The sequence below is a fragment of the Haliotis asinina genome, chromosome 1, assembly GCF_037392515.1.
Source record: "Haliotis asinina isolate JCU_RB_2024 chromosome 1, JCU_Hal_asi_v2, whole genome shotgun sequence".
NCBI classification, from domain to species: domain Eukaryota; kingdom Metazoa; phylum Mollusca; class Gastropoda; order Lepetellida; family Haliotidae; genus Haliotis; species Haliotis asinina.
In genome coordinates, this window is record NC_090280.1 from 35,277,237 (window position 1) to 35,290,239 (window position 13,003).

At 45.4% G+C, this 13,003-nt stretch overlaps 2 protein-coding genes across 2 annotated transcripts; both read right to left on the minus strand.

Moving 5' to 3' along the window:
• Window positions 1-1,723: 1,723 nt before the first annotated feature.
• LOC137290740 (beta-porphyranase A-like) lies at window positions 1,724-7,127 on the minus strand. The gene is made up of 3 exons (XM_067821860.1): window positions 6,795-7,127; window positions 5,500-5,644; window positions 1,724-3,275 (listed from the first exon to the last, which is right to left on the minus strand). The coding sequence occupies exons 1-3, from the start codon at window positions 7,026-7,028 to the stop codon at window positions 1,819-1,821; spliced, it is 1,836 nt and encodes a 611-aa protein (XP_067677961.1). The 5' UTR covers window positions 7,029-7,127; the 3' UTR covers window positions 1,724-1,818.
• A 2,920-nt stretch (window positions 7,128-10,047) lies between these two features.
• LOC137272115 (uncharacterized protein F54H12.2-like) lies at window positions 10,048-11,490 on the minus strand. The gene has a single exon (XM_067804476.1). The coding sequence runs from the start codon at window positions 11,488-11,490 to the stop codon at window positions 10,048-10,050; it is 1,443 nt and encodes a 480-aa protein (XP_067660577.1).
• Between the last annotated feature and the right edge of the window lie 1,513 nt (window positions 11,491-13,003).

Below are 13,003 nucleotides of genomic sequence, written 5' to 3' on the forward strand. Positions count from 1 at the left end.
GAACACAAATTCTACGCTTAAACATCACATAAACTTATATTTAACTTCGAATGTTTCGGGATTTACGTACCCCCTCAGGGGACAGATGAAGAAGGGCCTCTCAAGTGAACCCTTGTGATGTTCAACGTCAAGAGAATGTCCCTTCACTAAGTGTATTGTAAAGCTAAAAGTGATTCAACGTACAAAGCTATATATCTAGACGATCTGTTTTCCTGTGTCAGCATCCAGTACCAGTTTAACCAATATCACTTGATTGATATTGGTATGTATCATAAAATGTACAAAACATGAGAAATTGGTAAAACTGAAGTCTTTGTCTGCATTTCAATGTGGTGTGATGGCTATTGAAAATTCTGTCCAGGGAGGTGAATAACTGTAAAAACGTCCATACATTCGGAGTACCAGACTGTCTGACACTACAGATGTAAACAGACATATTGTGAAACAACAATGCGCAGAGAAGGAGACAACAATGGACAAATAAAGAAACAATAAGATTGCCTTGAATTAACTGACGGTATGACAGACGCGGTCAAAGTGACAACCAATTAATCAAGACCTTGAGGCTCAATGTGAAGTAGTCTAAATTTCACTAACGAGGGTAGTGGTTAGGCTTTAACGCTGAAACTCTTCTATGGTGTCCCTACCGTGATATTGCTGGATATTGAAATAAGAAGACTCAGTCACAATCATAAGTGACGTCATTTTCATATCTGTTTCATGTTGATGTCAAGTTGGTCTGTTCCTCATGACTCGAGGATTTTTTTCCGTTTTCATCGTCCCGCTTGAACAAATACTTAGTATTTTACAACGATTCGAAGCAAGATCAATATGCCCATTGCATACACACACACACACACACACACACACACACACACACACACACACACACATATATATATATATATATATATATATATATATATATCACGCAAAAGCGTACATTTGGAGAGTGGCGTCATAATTGTCTGACGTCACAACGTTGTTCAGGTTAACTTGTCTGAAATCTGACGTTTGCTGTTTTTACTGCTAACATTACTGGGTACTTGAATGATTTAAGCTTGTCCAATATTGACCTATCTGGACCCGACGTGATATTGCTGGAAAATTGCTTCGTAAAATACTATTCATTCATTCATTTGCTGGCGTGTTCCAAAATATACCACAAACAGTGTGCCTGTGCCACAGCCCACAACATCCACTACGCTGTCTCGGTCATTCGTTAAGGTCCAAGGTCATTTGTCGGGGCATGATCAATCATAGATTGCAAAATGTTTTGCTACCATAAGTGTTAGTGAGTGGGTATGGTTTGACGGTTGCTGCTGTTTCTCGCAGTATCACTGTGGAGGACATCCAAAATGAGCTTCATACATTGTACCAATGTGGGGATCGAACTGGGGTCTTTGGCGTGAAGAGTTAATGCTTTAACCACTAGACCATTCCACTGCCTTTAACACAAGTGTGGGGCAGTGAGCAACATCTTCCAAGTTCATTATACGTCAATAACAAGTAAAAGCCCTATCTGCTGATTTAACTCAGAGTGCAATGTGCAAGCATCTTTGTAAGCACACTATTGTTTCCTTTTTGAAACGTCGTAGCTGAAATACTGCAGAGGTGACATTAGACTTTAACTAGCTAACTCATCACGCACTTTGACACAGGTGTCGTTCTTCTTTGACTGTAATAGCTGTGGGCAGAGGCATACCAAATCCCAACACACATGGTCATTTAATAAACTTTATTCCTTTATTGACAGGTAGCCTCCTACTGGAAGTTCAGTCATAAGAACGGCCATTTTCTGAGAGGGAGAGTTTTCTTCTATATTTTGCCGACAATGAGGCCAACAGATGACACATGACCACCGTCGCCATCAAAGGTCATGTTGACGTTGTTTGTTGCACGGACCTGTGATTCAGGGACCATGAACACCCACACGTTCCATTTTGTTTTCCCGTCGGTCTTCATAGAATCAAAGAGCATGTAACTTGATGACAACATCTGGCCATTCAACACAACTGCCTTGGGCCGTGCGTCAGCATTCAAGTCTCTGCTAACTCCCACCCTAAGATGCGCAGAACTGTAGCCAGTACTTGGAAGACGGATGGTTGTCTGAGCATGCCCATTGTTGATAGGGATGACCATGTCTTTGCCATAATATGTGCTTTGGTTGCACGTGGGCATTCTGTCAAAGTTGTAGTTGGTTTTGAACGTGTAGAAGCATGTTGATGATCCAGGCAGACCCACGGAGCCATGATCTTTCGATATGTTGAAATGATAGTTAGAATGAATTGCCGGATTACCATTTTCAAAAAGAACGCATGTTTGTTCGCCCGTGGAAGGATTGATCCAGCTGTTGGAGAAGTCCAGTAGTACATTTTGCCATTTTCTGTCATAGTTGTGAAGAAGAACTACCACCTCTTTGGTGAGAGGGTTTGCTAGGGCCAGGGGTGCAACGACTCTTTCTTGTCCATTGTATTGACTTGAAACACGAATAAACATTTGGTCATAAACGAAGTTTGTCCAAAACGTGAAATATTTCGTCATGTTAAGAGCACGACCATCTTTTGTAAATAAGGAATTCCTTAGAGTGGGATGACCCGGATATTGAACATTTCCGTGAAGAAAAACTAGAACTATTTCGATAAACTCCCTCAAGTTCAGGAAAGTAAACATGAAACCGTTGGGTTGATAAATGGTCTCAAAGTCAATCGTTCCATTTTCGAAACCGTCGGGAAGTCCGAAAACATTTCCTCTACCAAATTCACTGACAACTAACGGAACATTTTTGCCTTTCTTGAGATGGGAGTAATTCTCCACCATGTCAATAGAAGCGACCAGACGAGCTTCGTTGATGCCAAAACGTGAAAAGTTTCCACCTGACACCCGCAGATAACTGTAGGAATGGAAAGAGAAAAAGTCCAAATGATCAAGCGTCATGTCCATAAACTTCGCAGTTCTTTTCCAATAGCTGAAGTTATTTTCATCTGCTTGTCGCATGGCCATACTGGTGTATGTTGGTCCGGCAACTTTCATTCCAAATCGTGATTTCAGCTTTTGGGCAACGGCCTTGTGGAAATCTATATTTGTTTGTTGGTCAATAATCTTTTCGACCCAATCAGGTTCATTGATGACTTCAAATGTGTAAGGAAGGCGTCCTCCTGTGTAGTTATTAGCACTCTGAACCATTAGCGACACAAATTCTGATGCAGCATCAACGTTGTTTGGGAACTGACCTTGATGATGTGACTTATCCATCCAGTCGGGCCAGTTCAGACCTGTAAAAAAGAACGTGAGAAAAAAAAGGAAAGTCAGCTTGCCTTAAACTACGTTCTAAGTACATTGTTGTGAGTTGATAGGCTGACATATTTACAGACAGATTGTACGTCTAGTGAGTGCAAAAACAACTTTGCAGCTATTTGTCCTGGATCTGTACATGTTATAAGTATAGATCAGCATTGTGTGCAGCTGCACGATTTGACTTTGCGAAAGGTTTACAGAAGAGTAATGAGCAAGTAGTTATTTAGGCACTATAACTAGACCCGTAAAGATCCCGGGGTGGAATAGGCCTTCAGCAACCAATGCTTGCCATTACAGGCGACTTTGCTTGTCGTAAGAGGCGACTAACGGGATCGGGTGGTCACGCTTGCTGACTTGGTTGACACATGTCATTGCTTCCCTGTAATGGGAGTCTGTCACACTCGCCAAGAACCATACAATTCAACTTACTTCCCTTCACCCTTAGGTACTGCTTACAAAATGTGCAGAGCCTTATTATTTTGTAATGACATGCCCATCACAAGGGGTGCATGTTTTACTGTTAAAACAGTTAAGGATCTTTTTAACACAATCAGTTCTCATTTAATTATTGGTTTTTAAAGGAAATGGATTTAATTGTTGAATTCTGGGTAATATGTTGTGTAATTAGATGTATTTTAATAATTGGTAATTTAGATTAGGAACTTGAACTTTTAGTGGCTGTACCCTTAAAGGGGGTTGAAGTAATGTAAAATTATTGTCCTCCGGAGACGGAATGTAAATCCCAAAACGTTCATAGTCAATGTAAATTTACCAGGATTTTCAAACGCAGTTTTCTTGTTACTTTAATTTAGGCTAACATTTCTTACAATCACCAACGGCTGAAGAGATGGTGTAAATCCAAATATGACCCATGCAGGTAAGTAACGTACTGTAAGTCCCCATGGTCCCCATGTTGGTGATCTACCATCAGTTGTTGACGATCTATAGTCTATTTTCATATTGTGTTGTCCCTTATAGCTAAAATGTTTTAGATTTCATAAATAGTTTTACATGTATATCTGTAATATTCTAGTTATTTTACTGTCCTTCGTTGAGAGAATTGTATAATCTAACGCTCATTGTTGTTAATCTGTATATTGTTTTAGTCACGATATGGATGATATATTGCCAAAGTGACTTTAAATATTAACTCACTCACTCACTGGCTGTAATGATATGTTCCCCAAATGTCAGAGCCATAACAAAGAATAGGGTACAACCATTGAATCACAACTATTAAATGTATCAGTTCAAACTGTGTTACTAATTTTCCTCATTTAAGGACATCATAGCTTTAGAGGCCTGAGGTGCAAGACATGTCCTGGCTTTACTCCTGACAAGCTTAGTTGTGAAAACTAATCCTGTGTACCTGTAAAAGGAAATCTTTTCAACAGCGGAACCATTATAAAACCATTTCTCAAAATGACGAAAGATAACACACTTTTACGACTCGGTAATATCTTAGCCAAATCGTGACTGGACTAGGCCATTTGTTAATTATGGTGTATGTTACAATCTGTCGCCGAAGGATAGTAAAGCAGACATATAAGAAGAGCTAGAAGCCCAGCAACTGAAGGTAGATCACCATATCTGGAACCATGGGGAGATACAGTACTGTTGGAACCATTCCTTTAGATGCTAGCGATTTGGGACACGTTTAACCATAAATAAAAGCGTGCATATTCTGCGATTAAAGTGAGGTGAGGTTAAATAGGGGTTTCACGTCGCACATAAAATATAAATATTTCGCTCATATGACGACGTGCATGTGTGTGTACGCGTGGCTACTTGCACAGGTCCAGCTCAGTGAGATACCATGTCACAGTTAAGCATGAGTTCCACCGTCAGACATATTATACTGACTGACTACGAGCCGACCAGTCCTTGTTGTATTCATTAATGACCAGAGCCAGACAGGGACCAACAAGTACGCTTTAACATGTTTAGGTATGACGCGGCAGGGATCGAACCCACGACCTTCTCCTCTCCGGTTGGACGCTCAACCCACCACACCACGGAGGCGGTCGTCTGTGATTGAAATCGAGGTAAGATGAAATATTACTCGAATGTTTCGGGACATACATACCATCTCAGGGGGACAGTATGTTGGTGTAGTACAAGATTAGGGGGGATATTTGTAGCTTGCTGTTCCTTATTTGGTTTTGGTTCAGTTATCTCTGAAAATGTAATGACTTTAGACACCTCTTATGTTCCAGACCATGTTGTCGATGGCACTCCCATAGCCATTTAGTTGTTGCATATACGATGCCCAAGTCTTTGACTGAAGTGCATGGTCCTGGAGATAGGTGGGGTCTGGGTATCCAGGTTGACTTGGACTTTCTGGCCACTGAAAATGAAATGATACATTACAGTATGGGTGTGTTAGTTTTTCCGTTGACAACGTCGATAAGTGACTTGTTGTGATGAAGCTAATTTCTGTTGTTCCCGCCGTGATAGGCTGGAATATTCCTAGAATATTATAAATGCTGCGTTAACCTCACTCACTCACCCCATGCTGGGTTGAAATAAATATAAGCAAACCGAAAATTTAGTTTCATCAGGTCAAGGCGACTGTCCTCGTGTGAAAGTGAAGAGGCAATGCAAACATCTCTGGTTACATTTAATTCTACTTCCACTGACCCTGTTTGAAGAGGTCGTACAGTAAGTCACAATTCCTCTGGCTCACTGATTACAATGATGTTTTTTGCGCTTATTACGCGTATTTTTTTGTAACGAACAACGTGACTGATATAATATTAAGTTCGTACCAGACCGTCAAAGATTTCTAGCGACCGAATCTCGTTTTCTAGATTTTTAGATTTCCTTTTGTTAGAGCACGTTTTATGACAGAGCACACTGCATAGCGTTTGCAAGAACTTGATGGAGCTCAGTATTGCAATGTGCAAGTGACTATATGTATCAAACAGTACTGATTATTATTTATAGATCCAGTTGAATAAATTGGTGTAAAAATTCTGGACTGTTTATAGTCCTAACTTGCGCAGTAGTAACGTTCCCGAACGTTAATAAAGAAAAGAAATAGGGGAAATATTCCAGCTGAAAAAGACAGATAATTTACTGATGAGTGAGTGAGTTTAATTTTACGCCGCACACAGCAATATTCCAGCTATATGGCGGCTGTTTGTAAATAATCGGGTCTGGACCAGACAATCCAGTGATCAACAACATGAGCATTGATCTGCGCAATTGGGAACCAACGACATGTGTCAACCAAGTCAGCGAGCCTGATCACCCGATCCCGTTAGTCACCTTTTATGGCAAGCATGAGTTGCTGAAGGCCTATTCTACCCCGGGACCTTCACGGGTAGATCATTTACTGAAAGTCATTTGGGCTAGCTGATATTTGGAACTGCCGGCCCTATACAATAACAACCGGCGCTGGCTGCAATATTACATGAATGGCTCTTTGTCCAGACACATCATTCAATAATCAAAATATGAAATCATTTTGCATATCTTTTGCATGTCATACATACATTAGGAAAGAGGTTGTCACTCTCGTCTCTGTTCAGCCAACGCCCAGCAGCTGTCCCGATAGATTTACATTTGGGTATTAGGTTTTCTTGTGTCAGCCCATTAATTTTGCTCCATCTTGCAAATTCATTGTGGACATGCCCACCCTGGGAGAGCCACTCGTTGTAGATTGTGACGGTTGTGTCAGAAAACGCCGATCCCCACAGCAACAAAGTGCACAGAACCACTAGGAACATTCTGCTGTAGTGCAATCCCGCTTTCGTTCTCTAACACGAGCTTTAGACTTTAAGTGGCAGAGCAGAAATGTGGTTGTGAAAATGACTTGTGCAGCGTCTGGTAAAAACGTGTGAGTTAACAGACGAATGAAGAACTGATAACGAACGGTGCCTCAGACCCAACAAATAGCCTCCCTCTGCTCTCGTTGTCTTAATCCATTTCAGCTTCAGGATGGAACGTGGTTTTTAGTTGGCAGGGCCCTTTGAACCTCTATACAGGAATGTGCATGTTAAAATGGCTAGTGCTGTTTAGTAAAAAAGGTGTGAGATAACCGACGATAGAATAATTGATAACCAAAGGTGTATCAGACCAACCCACCCCTTCACCTGCGCACTCTCGCTCTCGTTGTTATATGTATATGTATGTAATCTATTTTCTGCTTGAGTATATAACGTGGTATAAGGTGACAGGATGCCCTGAGCCTCCACACGATAAATGAGTGAGCGAGCGTGTTAAAACGTTGGGCCACATCGGCAGTATTTCAACCATAACGTGGCTAAAACAGTTGTAAATTCACAAATTCACCACAAATACATATACATGTATTTGTATGCAAAAGTAGTGAACAACGTCTCTCTGGCGTCTTTCGATTGTTCTCGGTCACGTGACCCCCATTGTGACGTCATTCGATTGTTCTAGGATGACATCATGAGTTGGTGTGTACGGGGTGTGACGTCATTCGATTGTTCTGTGATGACATCATGAGTTGGTGTGTACGGGGTGTGACGTCATTCGATTGTTCTGTGATGACGTCATGAGTTGGTGTGTACGAGGTGTGACGTGATCGTTAGCAACGGGGGTGTTGCTAAGCAACGGTGGTTTGTGCGCGATCTCGCGGGATCTCGCGTGATCTCGCGAGAAGGAAGCGTGTTTCAAGATGGCGGCAGACGGACGGCACGGGACGGGACGAGGGAAGGGAAGGGAAGGGAAGGGAAGGAGAGGGGGAGAGAGGGGGGGAGAGGGGGGAGGAGGGAAGAGTGAGTGGAACGACGGCGATGGGATGGGGATGCATCGTGTTTCAAGCAGTCTTTAGGGAGCAGGTGGGTGGCCCTGAAAAGGGCCGTGAGGTGTGGATTCTTCACAGTCAGCATCGGCAGATGAGTTGGAGTCCTCGGAAAACATATTTGCCGGGACAAATGTCATCGTGGAGGGATTGCGTTCCTTTGGGGACACCCCCACCACAATAGAGACATACGTAAAACTTGGCTGTGGGGACGACATCGAATCGATCGGATGGACGGGCTTTCAGACAGGTAGGGCACATGATGAATCGCCATTGGTCTGCTAATTCTTGTAATGGCACCATTTCCGTGTTGGCTGTTTTCTTGGCTGTAGTGCCTGTTCTCGCGGTGGTTGTTGTTGTTGGTGGTGGTGGTCGCGCTGTCGTGCCAGCTCCCGTCGTTCCGTCGTCGTCGTCGTCGCCACCGTCTTCAATCTTGATGGCCGGTTCTAGTGGTGGTGAGGGTGTGGTGGTGGTGGTGGTGGTGGTGGTAAGAATGAGGGGCGTTGTCCCTTCTTTTTCTTCTTCTTCTTCCTTCTTCGGGCTGCACCGGAGACACTGTTTTCGTCCACAGTTTCTTCGGTAAGGGGTTGGTCGATCCATTTTCACTTTACGTGTATCCATATCTTCGTCACACACACACGGAGTCGACGATATGTGAGGGTGACTAGTCATGGCCACGTTTATACAGCCTCGACGACGTCACAGCCGTGACGTGCTTGCACGTGAGATCGTGACGTCATCATGGCGCGTGAGGTCATGACGTCATGGTCGTGAGGTGTTGTCTTGTGATTGGCTGAGTTCTGTTATATAAGATGAGGAGGAAGACGGGAGCGGACAACCATGGAAGAAAACTGGGATCTAGAACTGATCTCCGTGGAGACACCCCCACCATCGCCAGCGCCCATCCCTCCACCACCACCGGCTTTTCCATCATGGCGACACTTGCCGCCATGGCAGTGTCGCCAATGCCAGGGAGGGTTGCCCGTGTATTGCAAGGGCACGAATGACTACAGCGGGACTTTTCAATGCGTGTATTGCGGCATGGTGTTGAAAGATACCTGTCATCGTCGCTTGACTCACGGGGTCAAGTGCCCCGTGAAAACCAAGATAACCATTCACCCGTGTCAATGCATGATGCCGCCCCTGTGGTCGTTGTGATCACCACAACGGAAAAAAAACGGCCCTTTTCAGGGCCATCCAACTTTCTCTAAAGAATGCTTTCATGCTATGACAATCATAACAAGGCATGTGTTGTTTTTTTTCAACGTTTTATTTCCCCCGCTAACAAGAACCATGGTGACAAAAGAGTCAGGATTAGGGGCGTCCCTGATCTTTTGTTTACAAACGGTAGGAACTCGAACATGAAGAGAACATCATAACATCAGAACCATAAGAACAACATGTTTGACAGGGCTGTGGATCCTGGACGTCGTTGTTGTTGTTGTTGTCTGGCAGGCGTGTGAGTTGAAACCAGCGTTTCACACGTTCTTCATTGACGAGGGTGTTGAAGGGATCAAACTGTTCCATCACGTCGTCGAAAGTCCATCCACGGGCACGATGAGCCAGGACAAACAGGCAGTACATTCCGCAAGAGCTACTGAACCAGGGTTGAAGTGAATTCACATTCCACCGCTGTGCGAGCCATCCACTGTAGGCCATGACATGCCGAACGTCCGGATGCAGTTGGTAGGGATCACTTATAGAATACCTTGGTCCATAGTAGTGGGTAGGGACGCCATAACTGTCAAAGTACTCAAAGACACCCGGTGCTGGACGATACACGCACACCCAGTGTTGTCCCGGGAGATGACTGGGGTCCGTGTTGACGATGTAAGGTTTAGGATAAGGTCCGTGTCGTTCACTTAGCACAGTGATGGCAAAGTGATCTCGGGCAAAAGTCCCTTGGTAAAGGGGTCGCAGCAGGGGGTCCTGTTGGACGTAGGCATTCAAGTCCTTGGTCGTCAGTCCATCCATCCTTAGACCATCAGAGCGTTGCGGAACCGATCAATTTCCAACACGCTTTCGTATTCCTCGTAGCAGACGAGGGTGACCGGACGCGGTAAGGGTTCTGCAAACTGGAGTTCGAGTCCCAACTTGCCTGTGTGTCGTGGGTAGTTATGACCTTCGTCTGCTCCCAGATCTGCCGTCAAATCCACCACCCACAGGGTGAATCCGTTCCTGAACTCGTCTAGGGTGAGGTTGCAGGGATGTTCTTGCCACAGGTGTCCCGTGTTGCGAAACAGGTTCATGTACAACTGTTTGAGCGAACCACTGTTGTTCTGAAAGTCACTTTTGATTTCTGTGCCATGCACTTCCTGGCCATTGAGTTTCAGTTTGAGACTGGTCACGTTGTTGTGTTTGAAATGGAAGGGGTTCTTTTCCTTGCTACCGGCAAAAGCATCGTTGTCCACCAGTCCCAACACCACGCGTTTGGGCAGTTGTCCTCCCACCAGTTGATCTTTGTGGAAATCGCGCCCTCCTCCTGGAATGTCGTGAGCCGTGACTTGGACTCGGGTCAAAGGATATTTAGCCGTGACTCCTGGTGACATGTGTTTCACGTGCTGTTCCCGTATGGCAGGATCGATGTTGACTTGGCGTACGTAAAACTCGGCTTTGGTCAGTTCAAATCGACATTCCACATCTCCAGCACTCATCAAGTAGAAATCACTCGGGCTCCGAATCAGTTCTAGTTTCATGGGGACGCCATCCACCAGGTACCGGTCTTGGAGAAACAGGTCACAGTGGAGACGCCCTGTCAGTTCCACTTCTCGGGTGGGTAAAATGACCCGCCGTCGTGCGACGAGTCCTGCATTGACATTCTGAGCGACTGCATTGAAGTCATCCATTTTTCCAGCTTCATCGGTGTACCATCCTGGGCACTGGAGATGCGTCCCTTTGGCTGCCTTCCCATAACTCAGTAACGTTTCCAAATAGGCTCGGTAGGGATAGGTTCCCATGGAGGGGGTGATTTCCAACTGGTTGTGTCCCACTTGCACACGCACTTCTCGAAAGAGGGAATGCATCATGTTGTTCACCGTGGACATGACGAGTCGGTCATCCCCATCATGAGTGGCATCCGTGCCATCGGTATTCTTGATTTTGAGGCAGATGCGAAGGTAACACTGATTCAAATCGATGTACGCATTCACAGGGTTGGTAATGTTAAACTGGAGGGGACCCGCCACCGAAGGGGGTGCCAGAGGACTGTATCGAATCCACTGACCCTCTTGAACTGACGTCACCACAGGAGGAACCGAAAAGAGATCCAACTGTGACTTGCCACATTCACAAGCATCCCGGCGCATCATCTTGGCAGGTCTGCCCAACAGGTCTTGACAGGTTCGTGTCTGGTGTTGAACTGACCCTTGTTCATGGGAATGATCCTTTTTTATGTCAAGTCCAATGTCACAAAGTTCCATGACGACTCAAAACAAAGCTTGGCGTTTTTGTTGTTGTTTCTTCTTCTTCTTCTTCTTCTTTATGGCACCAGATGACGGATTTCGTTTTCTTTTGTGTGCCGGTGATGACTGTGACTGCAAGGTGGTCAGTAAGGCCTGTTTTCCATGATGTTTCAAACTGTCCCGTACACTACGACGTCCAGAACGAATATCTTGCACTAAGCCTGGCAGCATCTTCACACCGGTTTTGAGAGCCGATTTTCCCACCGTCTTCAGCATGGAGAGGGCTGAACGGCCCAAGCTTCCCAAGATGTTTCCGAGACCTCTCCCGCGTTGATGAATGCGACCTCGGTACGCGTCTAAACCTCGTCCTTGTTGTTGTAAGCCACCCAAGCCGGTGCTGCACCGGTGTCGGATACACTGATGTCCTACCATGTCAGTACGTGCCCAGACGACGGGGACGGAAATGGAGTGTCACGATGGTCTTCCCACTCTGGAATGGCACGGGTCGTCCTATGTCATCCATTAAATAGATTTGAATGGCATCCGTTGTTCCCTGACGCAATCCCATGTAGCGTACATGCTGGGGAGTTTTCATCACGACGCTGTCTTCCATCATTCGACGAGATACGGGAACATACATCAGTAAGGGAGCCATGGTATCCCCAACAATTTGATCTTCTACCACATCCGAGTAGACGTAAACCGTATCAAAGCCAGCCAGATGGTCGGCTTCCTGTTCCCCCACCACAAGAGGACGGTCAAACACACTCACTTGGACAGGGTAAGTGGAGACCTGACTTATTTCCTCTGCTTCGTCGACCACGGGGAGTTGCATGAATCCGAGCATGCGTACCAAGGAAACAGGCAACACCAGTTGAGTGGTGTAGGCAGACCTAATGGCATCGTGGTCTGGTTGGGTGGCTGTTTTGCAGGAAGAACCCAAGATGGCCCTGCACATGTCTTTTGGTGTGGGAGCATAAAAGTTGACGTGCGTTGGGCCGCACATTTCAAATCGGAGTTCTTCTTTGGGGTAGTTCACGGTGACGGTGTAACGACCTCTGGCATCCGACTGGTACACATTAGCTGTATGCTTTTCCAACAATAGTGCACAGGCACGCTGAAGCAGGATGTTCAGTCTCTGGACCAGTTCTCGAGCGGAATACACGCCTTCGGGAATGATCACCTTTTTGCTGACGGCTCGGATGATGCCTGGGTTCTCTTCGATCATGGTCGCATCCGGTGCTCCTGAACTGTAAATCCTGGTCAAGCGTTCCAAGTTCACGCGAAGCACAAACCAGTTGAAGGGGTACGACACGTTGTACCACGTCATGGGAAAATGAAGTTCACTGACGCCCACTTCCCACTCTTGACGATTCACTTGAATGGGAAAGGGGAGTTTGACTTCGTAATGGTTCACCTTGTTGTCGGGATGAACATCCATGGACGCATCGCTGGGTAAGGTGACGTAAAAGTCCCGCTTGGAGGAAAACAAGGACATGGTCATCCTTGCGCTTAGGGAACCAGACTGGAC